The sequence below is a fragment of the Pholis gunnellus genome, assembly GCF_910591455.1.
Source record: "Pholis gunnellus genome assembly, chromosome: 22".
NCBI lineage: Eukaryota > Metazoa > Chordata > Actinopteri > Perciformes > Pholidae > Pholis > Pholis gunnellus.
In genome coordinates this window covers 17,747,635-17,765,679 of record NC_136549.1, presented here as the reverse complement: position 1 = coordinate 17,765,679, position 18,045 = coordinate 17,747,635, and the positions used below count along the sequence as shown (strand labels likewise).

The 18,045-nt window shown below is 40.9% G+C and overlaps 1 protein-coding gene across 1 annotated transcript in view; it reads left to right on the top strand.

The window, feature by feature from the left end:
* The window catches only part of phf21b (PHD finger protein 21B), a gene marked incomplete at both ends in the record, with an annotated part of 38,169 nt that extends 25,132 nt beyond the window's left edge, over nucleotides 1–13,037 (top strand). The window contains 12 exons of the mRNA XM_079183718.1: nucleotides 906–1,148; nucleotides 7,542–7,634; nucleotides 8,307–8,612; nucleotides 8,823–8,951; nucleotides 9,134–9,185; nucleotides 9,821–9,897; nucleotides 10,599–10,653; nucleotides 10,979–11,001; nucleotides 11,493–11,651; nucleotides 11,842–11,908; nucleotides 12,086–12,189; nucleotides 12,735–13,037. Of these exons, the coding sequence (XP_079039844.1) occupies nucleotides 906–1,148; nucleotides 7,542–7,634; nucleotides 8,307–8,612; nucleotides 8,823–8,951; nucleotides 9,134–9,185; nucleotides 9,821–9,897; nucleotides 10,599–10,653; nucleotides 10,979–11,001; nucleotides 11,493–11,651; nucleotides 11,842–11,908; nucleotides 12,086–12,189; nucleotides 12,735–13,037 (1,611 nt within the window). The remainder of the gene's footprint in view (nucleotides 1–905; nucleotides 1,149–7,541; nucleotides 7,635–8,306; nucleotides 8,613–8,822; nucleotides 8,952–9,133; nucleotides 9,186–9,820; nucleotides 9,898–10,598; nucleotides 10,654–10,978; nucleotides 11,002–11,492; nucleotides 11,652–11,841; nucleotides 11,909–12,085; nucleotides 12,190–12,734) is intronic.
* Between the last annotated feature and the right edge of the window lie 5,008 nt (nucleotides 13,038–18,045).

The window sequence follows — 18,045 nt, the reverse complement described above, 5'->3', positions numbered from 1 at the left end:
CACACACACACACACACACACACACACACACACACACACACACACACACACACACACACACAAAGCCACTGTAGTTCAGAGAGGCAGAGAGATGAATATGAAATATTTAGAGAGTTCCTCTTTTCTGGGGTGAAGTGGAGCAGAAGGAGAGATACACTTATGGGAGGAGGAGGAGGAGGAGGAGGAGGAGGAGGAGGAGGAGGAGGAGGAGGAGGAGGAGGAGGAGGAGGAGGAGGAGGAGGAGGAGGAGGTCTCAGTGTGTGATGATGAGGAGGATGAAGTGAGGTGCTTGAGTTCCACATTAGAGATCAAATAGAGACTCAGTAGAGCTGATTTTTAGTCTGATTTAGTATCAGTAGTAGTTATAGTACAAGCAGTAGTAATAGTAGTCAGATCAGTAGTATCTATAGTATTATTACAAGCATCAGTAGTAGTAGTTGTAGTATCAGCAGTAGTTGTAGTATCAGCAGTATCATTAGTATAAATAGTTATAGTAGTAGTAGTATCAGTAGTATTAATAGTAGTGTCAGTAGTATTTCTGTTCAGTCTGCTCACTGAATGAAGCAGTACAGTGTGTATAAGTACTCTGTTTGGTGTGAGTACAGTGTGTATAAGTACTCTGTTTGGTGTGAGTACAGTGTGTATAAGTACTCTGTTTGGTGTGAGTACAGTGTGTATAAGTACTCTGTTTGGTGTGAGTACAGTGTGTATAAGTACTCTGTTTGGTGTGAGTACAGTGTGTATAAGTACTCTCTGTTTGGTGTGAGTACAGTGTGTATAAGTACTCTCTGTTTGGTGTGAGTACAGTGTGTATAAGTACTCTCTGTTTGGTGTGAGTACAGTGTGTATAAGTACTCTGTTTGGTGTGAGTACAGTGTGTATAAGTACTGTGTGTGTCTCTACAGAAGCTGGCGGTCAGAAGTTGTCCCGTGGGCTCCACTAAGCCTCTGTCTCTCATCAAGCCTCCCAGCCAGGGCATCGCCATCTCTCCCGTGTCCATGGTGACCGCACACATCAACGGACAGAAGGCGGCGAGCTCGGACCCGCTGCAGACGACGCCCATCAACCTGCAGACGGGCGGCAGGGCGGCGACCGCCGGAGTCCACGCGTTCAGCAGCAGGAGAGCCGGAGAGCTGCCTCCCTCTCAGGTAAGACGTCACCTGGAGCACCTGGAACACCTGGAACACCTGGAACACCTGCTACACCTGCTGTCTCCTTCAACACTCACATCAAAATACTGACCAATGTCACACATCCAGCTCAGGCTGCTAGTCACTTTCAGTACTATAGTAGTGGTTTGTAGCTGTTGCCATCTTTGTTTTAGTCCGTCGCCTTCTTTGTTTTAGTCCGTCGCCATCTTTGTTTTAGTCCGTCGCCATCTTTGTTTTAGTCCGTCGCCATCTTTGTTTTAGTCCGTCGCCATCTTTGTTTTAGTCCGTCGCCATCTTTGTTTTAGTCCGTCGCCATCTTTGTTTTAGTCCGTCGCCATCTTTGTTTTAGTCCGTCGCCATCTTTGTTTTAGTCCGTCGCCTTCTTTGTTTTAGTCCGTCGCCTTCTTTGTTTTAGTCCGTCGCCATCTTTGTTTTAGTCCGTCGCCATCTTTGTTTTAGTCCGTCGCCATCTTTGTTTTAGTCCGTCGCCATCTTTGTTTTAGTCCGTCGCCATCTTTGTTTTAGTCCGTCGCCATCTTTGTTTTAGTCCGTCGCCATCTTTGTTTTAGTCCGTCGCCATCTTTGTTTTAGTCCGTCGCCTTCTTTGTTTTAGTCCGTCGCCATCTTTGTTTTAGTCCGTCGCCTTCTTTGTTTTAGTCCGTCGCCATCTTTGTTTTAGTCCGTCGCCATCTTTGTTTTAGTCCGTCGCCTTCTTTGTTTTAGTCCGTCGCCTTCTTTGTTTTAGTCCGTCGCCATCTTTGTTTTAGTCCGTCGCCTTCTTTGTTTTAGTCCGTCGCCTTCTTTGTTTTAGTCCGTCGCCTTCTTTGTTTTAGTCCGTCGCCATCTTTGTTTTAGTCCGTCGCCATCTTTGTTTTAGTCCGTCGCCATCTTTGTTTTAGTCCGTCGCCATCTTTGTTTTAGTCCGTCGCCTTCTTTGTTTTAGTCCGTCGCCTTCTTTGTTTTAGTCCGTCGCCTTCTTTGTTTTAGTCCGTCGCCTTCTTTGTTTTAGTCCGTCGCCATCTTTGTTTTAGTCCGTCGCCTTCTTTGTTTTAGTCCGTCGCCATCTTTGTTTTAGTCCGTCGCCTTCTTTGTTTTAGTCCGTCGCCTTCTTTGTTTTAGTCCGTCGCCTTCTTTGTTTTAGTCCGTCGCCTTCTTTGTTTTAGTCCGTCGCCATCTTTGTTTTAGTCCGTCGCCTTCTTTGTTTTAGTCCGTCGCCATCTTTGTTTTCACCGTCACCATGTGGACACCTGGCTCTGATTGGTCAGGATTTTTTGTTTTGTTTCTTTAAAGGTTCAGTTCACAGTGTTTCTTGGTCCGTGCGTGTGTCACACGGTGTTCGTCTGCAGGTGTTTATTTCTTCTGTAACGTGAGAACATGGCGTCGCTCCGTGTTCTCTGAATGTGAGATCGAGTATTTCAGTCTCGTCTCCTCCTCACTCTGTATTCAGCAGCATCGCCTCCATCAGCACACAGTCGGGGATCAGAGCTCCGGCTCAGGCCTCCACACTATTACTGTAATTGTCGGGCCCCCATAGAGAGAGAAGGGCCGAGCCTCGGGGCCCCTCGGGCTCCGGCTTCATGTTTCCTTCGTCCATATCGACACGTCTGTTAGCAGAGAAACCTTCAAATAGATTCACTTCAAAGGTGGAAAAGAGCTTCTTTCTCTTTCTTTATTTTAATGAGGTTTCAACCAAAAACATCTGAAATCAATTCAGATTAAACCGTTCAGGACGACGAGGGTTAAACTCTTTAGTTAACCCGTGAAGAAGAGCGTCTAAAGTCATGATATGGATGTAATAATTAAGCTCATTATTTATAGTTTTGGTGAATTGTTTGGTCAATAATGCTCATCATCTGTTCAAAAACTAAATATCTTCACTTTACTTTGATTTAAAACAGAAAATATGTGTTATTAATAATCCACTGAAATCATTAATTGATGATCATTTCTGTTGTGAAACTAAGTGAATTATATATAAATAATTAGGTATAAAAAAACGAGTATTATTTATATGTAAAATACACAGTATATAGTAATATTTAATATTTATATTGAAGATAATATTACGATACACTTTGTTATATTTCTGGTTTATTACCACGTAGCTCTCTGTTGTGTTGCATAAGAATAAACAATAAACAAAAGATTCATAAATAGAAAATAGAAAGATTCACAACAATGAAATCTATAAAATCAGTGTGTTTTCAGAGCTGCACCGTGTTTGTGTGTCTGAAGTATAACTGAGTCAGATGTAACGTGGAGTTAGTTTTCTGTCGAGTCACATCACGGGCCACTCGCCCCTCGGAGGCCTCTGATTGGTCGACCGCTCGGCCGGAAGTGACGTCGCTCCGTCAGTCTGTTGTTTTAAAGATTCAGAGCAGGTCTGAGTCTCCTCCCCCCGCCCCCCCCCCCTCTCCACCCAGCTGCCTGCACCAGGTCATAAAAAGAAACACACCCCTCCTGCAGGCCTCCACGCTCTTCTTCTCATTTATCAATCGAGAGTGAAGCTCAGCCAATCAGAGATGGCTGATGGTGGGGGGGGGGGGGGTCCCTCACGCCACCTGGCCACTAATTAGAAGATCAATAATGAGGTGTAATGGGATTACTGCTCTGCATGAGTGATCACAGTAGAGCTGCATTGTTTCAGCACTTCAGTGGACTCTGAGAGACACACACACACACACACACACACACACACACACACACACTTTTATACTTAAAGTGATTTGTAGGTTTTTTTTCAGTATATTTGTCGTTGATGAAGAAAAGACCATTCTTAAAATAAAAGTTGCTAATAGTTACTACTCCTGTTCCTAATGTAAAAAAAGGTTCATTCATTAAATAATATAAAACAATATTCACATTGTCCAATATATAAATATACATTATGATATGAAATAAACTTTTTTTAAATAAATGTGTTTAATAAATCCAGAAAAAACGCTCCTTAAGAAACACTTGAGAAGACGGAGGTAGCGGTTAGCGCCCGTTAGCTCGTAGCAGAGGAACAACGGAGGCCGAGTGTGTCTGGAAGTGTGCAGCTCTGAACGCTCTCCGCCTTCTGAAGACGTCTTCATCCTCTTTAAACGGCGACCAAGGTCGTCTCTGCCTCCGCCTCCGAAGAGTAACACAGCAGAGACCTGTCAATCACCCTGTAGCCCCGCCCCTAAAGCATCCCCTGCTTTATGGTCTGTGTGACTCTAAATGGACCATCATTTACTAAATGAACATCATGCTGTATTGAAGAAGACTTGAAACTAGAGATTGAGACCATAAACTCATGTTTACAATGTTTACTGAGGTAATAAATCAAGAGAGAAGTAGAGTCATTTTCTCATAGACTTCTATACAACCAGAGGAGTCGCCCCCTGGTGGACACTAGAGAGAATGCAGCTTTAACACATGAAGCTCTGAAGAACGTTAAAGAACCGGAGGTTGCCTTAAAAGTCATATTGTGCTTTAGAAGTCTTTATGTAGGTTATAAAGGTGATGGAGGAGGTTCTAGGGGTCCTTGAGGACACTAGTCGATCTGGGGGTCTAAGGGGTCCGAGAGAACGTTCTAGTTTCAGCTGCTTTTGTTTTTTATTTTTATTTTAAAATAATTAATTTACAAACTGTAAGAAGTTTTCAGGAAATGATTATTTAATAATTACAGTGAAACTGGGAACAAAAGATAATATGTATTATTATATATAAGAGTGTAATGTTTAACTATAATTATCACACAATCATATCTGTGAATGTTCTTTATTATTATTATTATTATTATAAAACACATTTTTAAAGCTATAAATGATACAATAAAATCATATAAAATGTGTATTATAATAAAATATTCTGATGACGTTGGAGAGAGGAGGAGCTACTGGACTCTATGAAACTAGATTCATTTTCTTATTCTTATGAATCTGTTTCATGTGTGAATGAAGTGATGAAGATGAGGATGAAGACAGCAGAGAGCTCTGAGGCGTCCTGAAGCAGCGCCCTCTGCTGGCTGCTGCAGCTACTACAGCTTCACAGAACCAGACCTGCATCCGGTCTCCTCAGACCCTCAGAGTCACACAGAGACCAGAACACTGAGACCTTCAGAGCCTTCAGTCTTTACCAGACTTTGAACTCCATTTGTGTTTAATAATGATGTTTTTCATAGTTTTTCATAGTCAGCGGTTCAGAGATAAGTACCTTCAAATGTACCTGCTGGTATATTTTATTCATTTAAAAGTATTTAAATAAATCAGACTTCACATCACGTCTTTAAAAAGAATAGTTCATTCTAATATCAGGTGAAAGTCTTTGAACTGATCTCCTCTCTTATAAACAGTTTATATTTTGGGTTGAGTTGTATTTAAAGCTGAAACCTTTGATGGATTATTGAGCAGCGTTTCCAAACCTGAGGGTTGAGACCCTCCACGAGGACTCTACAGACCGCTACAGGGCTTCTTTCATCAACAGATCGCCATTTAACGCAGCTTACTGCCATTTATCGCTGTTTGTAGCTTTTGATTGCCTTTGTAGCTGCTCTGAAAGAAGAATGAAGTTCGTTTGAGCTGTAAATCAAACTGAATCATCGATGGCGAGTTCGTCTCCTCCGCTCAGCCTCTCGGTGACTCATCCCTCAACAGCTCAACTCTTCTTCTCTGCTTCTGAAAAGGGTCAACGGCCGTGACACGAGGTTATTCCAGTGACGTAGCGGGAGCTCTGTGTGAAGGAGGCTCAATGAGATGAAGACCTGTTTAGCTTTAGCTTAGCACAAAGACTGGAAGCGGGGGGAAACTGCTAGCCTAGCGCCATCGAAAGAGGAAAAAGATACACCTTCAACAACTCAGAGAGACAGAAGAGTGTAGACCATATGTTTACTCACACACACACACACACACACACACACACACACACACACACACACACACAGCGGGGGGAGGGGGGGTGTTAGCGTTTGCTGCAGAGCTGTCGTCTCACTATCGACTTCGGTATTCATTAAAGAAATAAAAGCTGTGGTCCAAGGTTGTGTTCACTCCTCACACTGGAGAGGAGGAGGAGGAGGAGGAGGAGGAGGAGGAGGAGGAGGAGGAGGAGGAGGAGGAGGAGGCGCCCTGAAGAGAAGGCGCTTATGTTTGGAGAAAAGAGGAAGCAATTAGGAAAATAAAAGCCCTTCCACTGCAAGAATTTTCATCTCTGCAGTTGCCATGGGAACAGGCCGGGGCCTCCTCTTCCTCCTCCTCCTCTTCCTCTGCAGCACAATACAATGGAACGAAGGGATTTTCACAGAAGAAGAAAGGAGGGGGGAGGAGGAAACTTTCCTCTTTTTTTCCTGAATTTCTTCTTCTGTCGAGCGGCCGAGAGGAGGTTTTAATCTTCTTCTTCTTCTGTGGTGCATTTACTGGCTTCACTGCTGCGGGTGTCGGCCAATCACAGACTCCGGTTTATTCACGAGAGCAAATTAAATAAAAGATCATGTCAACAGTATATAAGATGACATAGTATTATTATTATTATCTATTTGTTTATTTACTTTTATTGACTTTTTTATTTTTGGAATTTTTGGAATTTTATTTCATGTATTTTTTAGTTTTATTAATAACAATACTACTGACAGTTAAGACTTCTCTTAAAGCTTGTGATTATATCTGTGATATTACATGTTTTTAACACATTAAACATAAACTAATAAAAATAGCAACATTGCAAAAGTATAAATATTTTTTTATAAAAGTCTTTTTTTAAGATGTGCACACAAATAGAAAAATAAGTTCCATGTTGATGAAATCATTTGATGTTCGTACCGTCAGGAGTTTATAAATCAATTTTTATTCTTGATTCTTAAAAAAAGCTTAATCTGGATTGAAATCTCTTTCCTCTGATAAATGTGGATTTCCCAGCATGCAGCTGGTGTCAGGCCCGCTCTGTGTGGTGCATCAGGAGCTCCCCTGGTGGCCAGAGGTTGTTACTACAACAACATCTGGACTGAAAACAGTCAAACACAAACAACACGTTCCTCCTCCTGCTCTGATGTTCTGTGACGTTTCACTGGTCTGTGATTGTGAGACGAACAGATCTCCCACAATGCATTGCAGGAAAGCAACGTCTGTCGGTTAAAGAGAAACAAAAACGTAAAGATTTCACGAAACAAAACCGATAAAACGTTATGAAACAGTTTGCTGACGGTTTAATTTAGCGGCATCGAAACGACAGAAAATCTGTAACTTTATTGTTTCTTTTAATCTTTAATGATTTGCTGCTTTTATTTTCCTCACATCGCAGTAAAGTGAACATTTATTAATATAGAAGTCAAATGAATAATCAAAGCTAGCAGCAGCGCTGGTGAATGTGTTTCACTTCCTGGTGCTTTGGTGATGAAGTTTTATTGAAGTGTTGCGTTTGTGTTCCTTCCAGATGCTGGGAACTCTCACTGCTGTGCCCATCAAGGTGCCTCAAGTCAGCTCCCTGCACCGGCTGGCAGGACAAGCAGCCACAGTGCTACCTCAGGTACCAGTCCACCTGTACTGATACCAGTCCACCTGTACTGATACCAGTCCACCTGTACTGATACCAGTCCACCTGTAATGATACCAGTCCACCTGTACTGATACCAGTCCACCTGTAATGATACCAGTCCACCTGTACTGATACCAGTCCACCTGTAATGATACCAGTCCACCTGTAATGATACCAGTCCACCTGTAATGGTACCAGTCCACCTGTACTGATACCAGTCCACCTGTAATGATACCAGTCCACCTGTACTGATACCAGTCCACCTGTAATGATACCAGTCCACCTGTAATGATACCAGTCCACCTGTAATGATACCAGTCCACCTGTAATGATACCAGTCCACCTGTACTGATACCAGTCCACCTGTAATGATACCAGTCCACCTGTAATGATACCAGTCCACCTGTACGGGTATCAGTAAAAAATGTCCGATGTGACGTCCTAACAGAACTAAAGTAAAAGATGCATTTGGCTGAATGTTTACAAACGATCCTCCAGACGTCCACCAGGTGGCAGCACAGACTCATCAGAGTCTAAAGAGAGATGATGTTACATATGAAATGTGACAGTAACTGATCTTTGCTGTGGTCAAAGCTTTACAGTAAATAGTCTGTGAAGAGCCCTCCAGGTGTGTGAACATCTGTCCTGGTTCTGGTCCTGCAGGTCAGGCCAAAGACCCAGATCCCCGACAGCCTCCCTCACAGTCCGTGTCAGGAGCTGCAGCCTCTCGGCCTGCAGAGGGCCACCGCCGTGGTGAGTCCGCGGGGCCAGGGCCCCACTTTGCCCACCGCCAACAGCACCTTCAGCCCCGACCAGCAGCCCAACGGACAGAGCGACGCCTCGCCGCCCGACTCCGGCGGCCCGTGTGGACCCGTCCAGCACGCCTCGGCGGGGCCCGGCGTGGCGTTCGCCATCATCGCCGCCTCGCCCGCCAGCAACGGGGTGTCGGCCGTCAGCGAGGCCGTCAAGGTGCAGACGTTAAATATTAAAAGATGTAGTTTAAAGGAGAAATGAAACGTATTGTGTCGATTTGTTTAAACATTTAGTTCATAAAAGTTTCAGATGTGGAATTTATTTTTTTCTTTTTATGAACACAACTAAATATTATTGATGTTATTAAATAATTGATTCATAAATGTTTTATTCTAACATGTTGTCTGTCTGTTCGTTTCCCTCCAGGTGATAATAATCCAGCCACAGGCCCCCAGCAGCACTGAGGGGCCTCCAGGGGCCCCGGCTGACCTCCCGTCACAGGAGGCCCCCAAATCCCCCAAATCCCCCTCGAAGAAGAAAGACGAGGACCCCAAGGTGAGCGGAGCTTCAGGATCCGGTTCCTCCTCCTCCTCCTCCTCCTCCTCCTCCTCCTCCTCCTCCTCCTCCTCCTCCTCCTCCTCCTCCTCCTCCTCCTCCTCCTCCTCCTTCTTCTTCTTTGTTTCTGTTGTAGAGTGTTTTCCTCGTTAACGTCGTCTCTCTTTTTCTCTGTTTTGCAGAAAATCGCCTTCATGGTGGCGCTCGGCCTCGTCACCACAGAACACCTGGAAGGTGAGTTCAGGGTCTCCGCTGACCTCAGAGTTTGGTTTTGTCTGTTAATGAGGCATCAACTGTGAAGAGTGTGTGAGGTGTTTATCTATTGATCAGCTGAACAACGTTTGATCCCATTAAAACCATTAAAGCATCAAATTATTATGATGTTTGTAGCTAATGCCTGTTGTTCTCCTGGTGTCCACTAGGGGGCAGCACTGCTGTATTATGGAGCACTGAACCGTTGACGTATCAGACTATCGTTTTATTACGTTTTCAGAATATTCAGAGTATAAAGTATTCTGAAAATAAATAAATATTTTGTCGTTATGATCTGAACTGAAGTTGATTAAAATATTTAACTCAGTAGATGAGGAAAATAATATTAATACAAAATATTTTATTAAGTTTTAAAATGTTAAAACTTGAGAAACATTACATTTAGTAGATTTAGTTTCTTCTTGGTTTTATATTCCTAATAACTGAGAACAAAGCATTTAAACATAAATGATTATTTGTTTCTGAATTTACTGTTTGTAAGTTAATAATCCGTTATATGTTAGATCGTGTGAATATAAATAATTCTGATGAAAGCAAAGTGAATAAACTGTTTGAAGATGTTTTTAATACAAAACGTGTTTTATGTTTGTGATCAGAAATCCAGACGAAGAGACAAGAGAGGAAGAGACGAAGCACCGCCAACCCGGCCTACAGCGGCCTGTTTGAACCTGAGGTCAGAGCATTCATTTATTACACTGTTATTATTACATTAAATCATTTATTACACTGTTATTATTACATTAAATCATTTATTACACTGTTATTATTACATTAAATCATTTATTACACTGTTATTATTACATTAAATCATTTATTACACTGTTATTATTACATTAAATCATTTATTACACTGTTATTATTACATGAAATCATTTATTACACTGTTGTTATTACATGAAATCATTTATTACACTGTTATTATTACATGAAATCATTTATTACACTGTTATTATTACATGAAATCATTTATTACACTTTTATTATTACATTAAATCATTTATTACACTTTTATTATTACATTAAATCATTTATTACACTGTTATTATTACATTAAATCATTTATTACACTTGTATTATTACATGAAATCATTTATTACACTTTTATTATTACATGAAATCATTTATTACACTTTTATTATTACATTAAATCATTTATTACACTTTTATTATTACATGAAATCATTTATTACACTTTTATTATTACATTAAATCGTTTATTACACTGTTATTATTACATTAAATCGTTTATTACACTGTTATTATTACATTAAATCGTTTATTACACTGTTATTATTACATTAAATCGTTTATTAGACCTTCAGGTGAAGCCTCTTTAATGTTGTTTAACGTGAGTTTCTTCTTCTGTGTTCGCAGCGTAAGCGTCTGGCGTCTCATTACCTGAACAGTTCGCTCTTCCTGTCGGCACGAGGTAAAAAAACACAAACTAACAAAGAACCTGAAGTCAGAAGAGCAAAGAGATTTTATGGTTTAATATTTAGTGTTTAATGCTCTCAGAGAGGAACTAGAGACACGTGTACATCTTTATTCAGGTTGTAAAATGAATATGTAATCATGAATCATATCGATACATCAGTACATTAGAGCATGTTTAGGTGTTTTGGGTCAGGCTAGCAGTTTCCCTCTGCCTCCAGTGTTTGTGCTAAGCTAAGCTAACCGTCTCTGCTGCATGGCCTCAGCTCTCACCTGTGTGTCTCTGCCACTAACCGTCTGCTCTGCTTCCATTCACACGCAAGACTCTGAGGATTTCTGCTGGAAGGTAGGTCACATGACCCGTGATGTCACGCCCTGTCACCTGTGTGTGTGTGTGTGTGTGTGTGTGTGTGTGTGAGGTGTTTGATTCGACGGTGTTTCTCAGAGAATGTTACGTTTTTTCTTGTAAACTTCCGACTTTAATCTGAGTTTTATCTTCTTATTAATCGATAATTTAGTTTAACTTTTTTTTTTACTTTTTTGTTTTTCGTGTTAATTAAACGAGAGATTCTTTAAATGTTGATTAACATTAATAACAATCTTCTCTAGATGGTCATGAGAGGATGTTTCTTTATTTGTTCAGCACATGTTAGTACACGTTAATGAAATCATACATATAAGGAACGAGAATAAAGAGTCTTCAGCTGCAGATTCATGAATAAAAGAGAGAACTCGTCATTTCACTGCTGCTCATCTTCATGTTCATGTTTATCTGTTTAATCAGCACTGAAGCATCATGTGGTCACTGGTCACTGATGAGCGTGATGTTTCCTACAGGAGGACGTGGAGCATGAGGACCACTGCGCCGTCTGTAAGGAGGACGGAGAGCTGCAGCCCTGCCACAACTGCCCCAGAGCCTTCCACCCAAACTGCCTCCACCCGCCGCTCAAAACCCCCCCCAGAGGAGCCTGGTACTGCCCCAAGTGCCAGAAGAAGGTCTGAGCTCCAGTTCATCGTTCACTGCAGGAACTAAACCTGTCAGACGTGCAGCTCAGTTCATACTTTATGTTACCGTCGCCTCGTGTGTGAGGCTCCGTCTCCTCTCACAGCGATGCTGACGGTTCAGTGTGTTCGTTTATCTTCTGTTCTAATCGATCAGTGATGAACCTTTGTGTCCGATCTTCAGGTCCTGAACAAAGAAAACATGTCGTGGCCGCAGAACTTTGTTCAGTCCTACGTCACACACAAGACGGGTAAGAACCAGCTGCTACCAGTGTGTGTGTGTGTGTGTGTGTGTTGTTTCACAGCTGTACTGATGACGTGTGTGTGTGTGTGTGTGTGTGTGTGTGTGTGTGTGTGTGTGTGTGTGTGTGTGTGTGTGTGTGTGTGTGTGTGTGTGTGTGTGTGTGTGTGTGTGTGTGTGTGAGCAGTGAGGCAGGAGGAGAAGCGACGGCTGCTGAGACGAAACACGGAGCTGAAGAACGAGTGCTCTCACCTGGAGGAGCAGGACGAGAAGCTCAACGACACGCTGAAAGTAAAGACGCTGAAAGGGTTAAACGGATGAATGGATGAGGGGGCGCTTGATTTCTCCACCCGCTCACTACGACGGGTGTATCGTACCCGTTTGCTGCTTTCTCTTTCTCTCTTGATTCAACTCTCGTATCTTCACGGTAGATATGGAGCTACAGCTAGTTAGCTTAGCATAAAGACTGGAAACAGGGGGAACAGCTAGCCTAGCACCTCTGAACTATTATTCTACATACTCATTAAATTAAATTAACAGTTCATATCAAACGAACACAAAGTCTTTACAAGATGTCGTTTGAAACTGTTTCAATAAAGTTGGTAAAATAAAAAAAACCAGACCGCTAACGTAGCTGCTAGCTCTGACGGTGTATTAGTGCCCCCCCCCCCTTCATTACAGTATTATTATAGATGTATTTTATGTGTTTTTACCGTGAATGTATTTAATGTTGCTGATTGTTTCTGCTCCGTCGTGGCCTCGGCTGCTTGTAGTAACTGTGTCCTTGTGTCCTTGTGTCCTTGTGTCCTCGTGTCCTCGTGTCCTCGTGTCCTCAGCAGTGCATGGACCTGAGGGAGCGTCTGTTGGGGCAGCAGAGAGACACTCAGGCGTCGCTGGAACGCCTCAAAGCTCTGATCCGGTTGATCCAACGCGACCAGCTCATCCAGGTCACCATGACCACCACCGCCACCATCGCCGCCGCCTCCCTGCTCTCCCAGTCCTGGATCAAACCCAGCAGCACCGTCACCGCCGCCGCCGCCCCCCCCATCGCCGCCGCCGCCGCCGTCCCGGGCCCCTCGGCCACGCCCCTCCTGCAGAAGAGCCACGCCCACAGCCAGGACGACGGGAACAACAACTAGCCGCGGACCTTTTCCCCCGCGGCGTCCTGAGGGCGGTGCTGGTTTCGTGTTTTTGTCTGAATAATCTCTTAAACGTCTTTCTTTTCCTCCGAAGGAGCCGAAAAAACAGCCACAAAAGAACTCGCGAGCAGAGACGCCTCTTCACTCCCATCCAAGTATTTTTTAAAAACCCAACACCTACAGTGCTTACGAGATTTCTTTTTTTATGTTATTTTCTATTTATTGACGTTCTTGGCCTTAATGTATTTATTACAAAAAAAAGTTAGCTTCCAGCGCCGCCGCCGCAGGAACACACAGCGGTCCTGCGGGCGGCGCCGGAGAGATTCCCTTTTTTAAACACAGGTATGATTATTGTTCGACTGTACATGATATATCTGATAGATGTTCTCATTCTCCTATGAACAATGTTTTTTGCCATAATAATTCAGGAAAAATGTTTTTCATCGTGTATGTGAACGCATACGAGCCTTCAAAACAAAAAACAGAGAATAAACCTTTTTTCAGTATTAATAGAGTTAAAGTCAAAGAAAAAAGTATTTAAGATAAAACTACAGAAATGAGCGTTTCTAGTGGAGATTTTAGTATTTTCATGCTGATGCCTGTTGATAAATGTGAGTTTGGAGTATTCAAGGGGATCATTGTACATATGTTGTATTATTATGATTATTATTATTATTATGAGCATCATTGCAGTTTGTTTTACTGAAGTCACGTCTGAAACAGGTCGAGTCTCTGAACGTTTAACGGTTTCCTGCTCGTCATTTAACATGAAGGATCTGTGTGAAAACCTTCAGATCAAAGTTATAAATGAACCAGAAAGAAAATCAGAAACAATGTTTGTTTTTTAAACTGTATTTTTAGGCAGAATCAGCAGATTATCATCAGCGTATGAAGAGATAATAACACACACGGTGAGAAAGCTTTACCTGATTTAATCTGATTCATTGTGTTGATTTATTCTCCTCTCACCGTTCTTTATTCATTTATTACCTTTTTACCCACAATGCCCGGTGAAACATGAACATGTGAAATATCACAAGATTTGAGATTTCTTTCTCAGAGAAATGTGTAAAACTCAACTTCATGCAAACACTGATAATTAGCATAAATCCATTGAAACGTAAAATGTTTTAATGGAATTTAATGAAAGTTGTTTTCTTTCCATCAGGACGATTCTTTTGTTAGACGTCGTGAGAAAAACCCAAAACACATTTATTTAAGAAAGAACACGTCTCAGAGAACATTGAATAATTTATTTCTGCTTCAAAATGACAAACGATGAACCGATATGAGCGACTGGTCGTCTGGTTTCTCCGTCACAGAGAAGAAAGCGTTAAATAAAAAGAGACTTGACGTGTTTGTGCCCCCCCCCCTCCCCCCCAAACCAGTATAGAAAATATGCCAAAAACCTTTTCCTTTGTTTTTGTACTGGGATCATCTTTCAATAACGTCTGTCGTGCTTTTTTCTGCCTGTTTCATATTTTTGCTCATTTGTTTTTTTTACTCGTGTTTTTTGAACGTTGAGCGGCGACGACGAGCCGGTTAACGAAACACTGCCTCAAGTACAAATAACCCGTCACATCCAGGTTCTCATTGTTTTGTCTCTCAAAGAAACCGGTCAATCAGAAAAACGGGAAAACTCCGTAAAAAAAGCTGTAACAACACGACGAAGACGGCCTCTTCGTCCTCACCTCGGCGCGTCCGTCTTGCTCAGTCTTCCTGCTGGTCCAGAAAGGTTCAGTTTAAGTGTGAACATAGATTTAGTCCTTTTTTATTGATTGATCATCCGTCGATGCACAAACATGAACAAATGGTTTCCATGATTCAGAGGGAAAAGATGCCTTTTATCACAAGAAAGAAAAGGGAGTTTGTGTTTCAGCTGAGAAGAGTTGTTCCTCTTCTTCTTTCTAATCATATCCTGAGTTTGGTCTCTGAAGTATCAAAGATACCGAAAAGATTCTTATTACGGCACAAAACATGTCAAAATAATCTGGTGCATTCGTGGCAGCGAACAGCGAAACAAACGCATGAAAGACGAGCAATACAGCATCAAAACGTTCCCCTAAAAGAGATCACAGGTATTCATGTTAAATAACAGCAGAAGGTAAAGGTCTGTGTACATTTTCACCCAAAGAAGTTTCATGTTCAATCCGCTATCCATCGGCTAATGTTGGGATTCCCATTAAATCAGCTTTAAATGAGCAAAAAGACAAATCCAGTTTGAATTTTGTCAAACTTATAAAGTAAAAAATTTTAAATTAAAAGAAACGTCTACTATTCCGAAAATTCTTTGGACGCAGAAATACACAGATATAAAATACCGACTGTAATCTGACAAATACTGTTTTCAAACACATCAAGTGTTTTTCTGTGAAACGTTTTGTATTTCTGAAAAACGTTCTCGCAGAATGAAAACATTCATTTCTGTTCCCGCTGTCACGCAACACTCTGAGCCAAATGCACGTTATGTTTAAAAATAAAGTACACACATATAAATATATACATATATATATATATATATATATAATGCGCTTTATCAGAGCACAGAGCCTGGTTGATGTCTGAGTTTTTATCAAATGTTCCACCTCAAATTTACAAATTTCTTATATTCATTTTGCTCCCTAAATTTCAAATTTCAAATTCATATCTTCTCGCTCAACTACAATATTCATATTCTACCTACACATCTGTGTGTTTGCAATAACATGAAATAATGAAATGATAATAAACGTAATGATAACGTAACGATCCCAAGGGCCAACTTTCTGTATAACAAGTACTTTTACTTGTAAATATTTGTGCCACCGCTGAATTTACTGCAGTTTGATTTTGTTGTAAATTGTTAAATTCAGTATTTTGGTAAAACAAGTCTTTTGAAGTCCTCCGGACACATCTCATATCAGTATCTCTTAGTAGCAATTAGTATTAATTATGGTATGTGCTGCAGAAATTATACCATTTAATGTGATTAAAGTGTTTTATATATTTAGATGTAACGGTGGTGGTCTCGTTTCAGGCGTGGCAGACTGCCTCCATTTAAAGACACGGCGTCATTTTTACCACGTTAACACTTTTAAACCGACACATTTTATCCGGTTCATAAAAACTTTGCATCAAGTTGTTGGATTTCTTAATTATGCAAAGTCCATTTCCACCAATTAAAGAAAAAAAGCCCTCGTGGTGAAAAAAAAAGATCCTGTTTGTCGAAATAACGACTTAGTATCTCAAAATAATGACTTAGTGTCTCAAAATAACGACCTAGTATCTCAAAATAACGACTTAGTATCTCAAAATAAGGACTTAGTGTCTCAAAATAAGGACTTAGTATCTCAAAATAACGACCTAGTATCTCAAAATAACGACTTAGTGTCTCAAAATAACGACTTAGTATCTCAAAATAACGACCTAGTATCTCAAAATAACGACTTAGTGTCTCAAAATAACGACTTAGTATCTCAAAATAACGACCTAGTGTCTCAAAATAACGACCTAGTGTCTCAAAATAACGACCTAGTATCTCAAAATAACGACCTAGTATCTCAAAATAACGACCTAGTATCTCAAAATAACGACCTAGTATCTCAAAATAACGACCTAGTATCTCAAAATAACGACTTAGTATCTCAAAATAACGACCTAGTATCTCAAAATAACGACCTAGTATCTCAAAATAACGACCTAGTATCTCAAAATAACGACCTAGTATCTCAAAATAACGACTTAGTATCTCAAAATAACGACCTAGTATCTCAAAATAACGACCTAGTATCTCAAAATAACGACTTAGTATCTCAAAATAACGACCTAGTATCTCAAAATAACGACCTAGTATCTCAAAATAACGACCTAGTATCTCAAAATAACGACCTAGTATCTCAAAATAACGACCTAGTATCTCAAAATAACGACTTAGTATCTCAAAATAACGACTTAGTATCTCACTCACTTCACTGTCTGACTTGGGCCGACCAGGCCACTGAGTCCTTATTTTGAGATATGACGTCATTACTTCGACGAGGTTTCTCACCTTAATGACCTACGGGATCTTTTTTTCATCACATTATTGACATAAATGTGTTTTTATCCTCAACAAACTGCAGGAAGGATTGTGAGCAGCTAAACTAAGCACACGGTTGTACGGACTGGACACCAGGCTCTGTGTCTGTGAGAGGAGCAGCAGATATGCATTAACGTTGAACCTAACTTGCCTTTTTAAAATGAATAAAATCATGATCAGTGTGGAGAAGTGAACTCTCTCAGAATGTACCATGTGATGCATATCGAGACTCCAGGTGGTAAATAGAACCAGATGGAACCATATCAGCGCTTCAGAACCCGAAAAAAACATCAACCGTCCCCAAAAGAACCTCCTCATCCGTTTCTAGAACTCTTCTCCGGGAGAAACTGTGCTGTGCTTAAACAAATCTATTTTAATACACGACACAACATTTGAACAAATGGAAAAAAAGAAGTTAGAACATTTTTATATTCTTTTATCAAGGAGCAAAAAAAAAAAGAGAAGAAGAAGACAGAACGCTGGATTTTTTATTGTTTGCCTGTTCTGCATTCTGACTTCCAGCTTCGCGACGTTCGATGTGTTCTGTTCTCACGAGGAAGCGACGACACGTTTAGATGGAAAATGAAAATGTCTGTTGGCTGTTGAAGTAGAAGTTTTCTTTGTCATTACTAAGAGGACTGTCCAGTGGATAGTGTGTATAGGAAAGTGTTTGTCTTAAATATGCCAATGTAGTTTTTTCTTCTTTATGATGCATTAAAAAAGTTCATTGATGGAAATGTTGGTAAATGATTGAAGAGTAGTCTCACTTTTTTGTACCAAGTTCTTACGAAAAATGGAATCATTAATAAACAAAATTCAAGAACAAAAAGGTTTCGAGTGTTTTAATGTCGGTGAACACAATAATAACACAGAATCATCACAACGTTCACGTTTAAACTCTTCTCTTGAGTTTCTGCTTCAGTGTTAAAACACGACGTCGCTCGTCTCTAA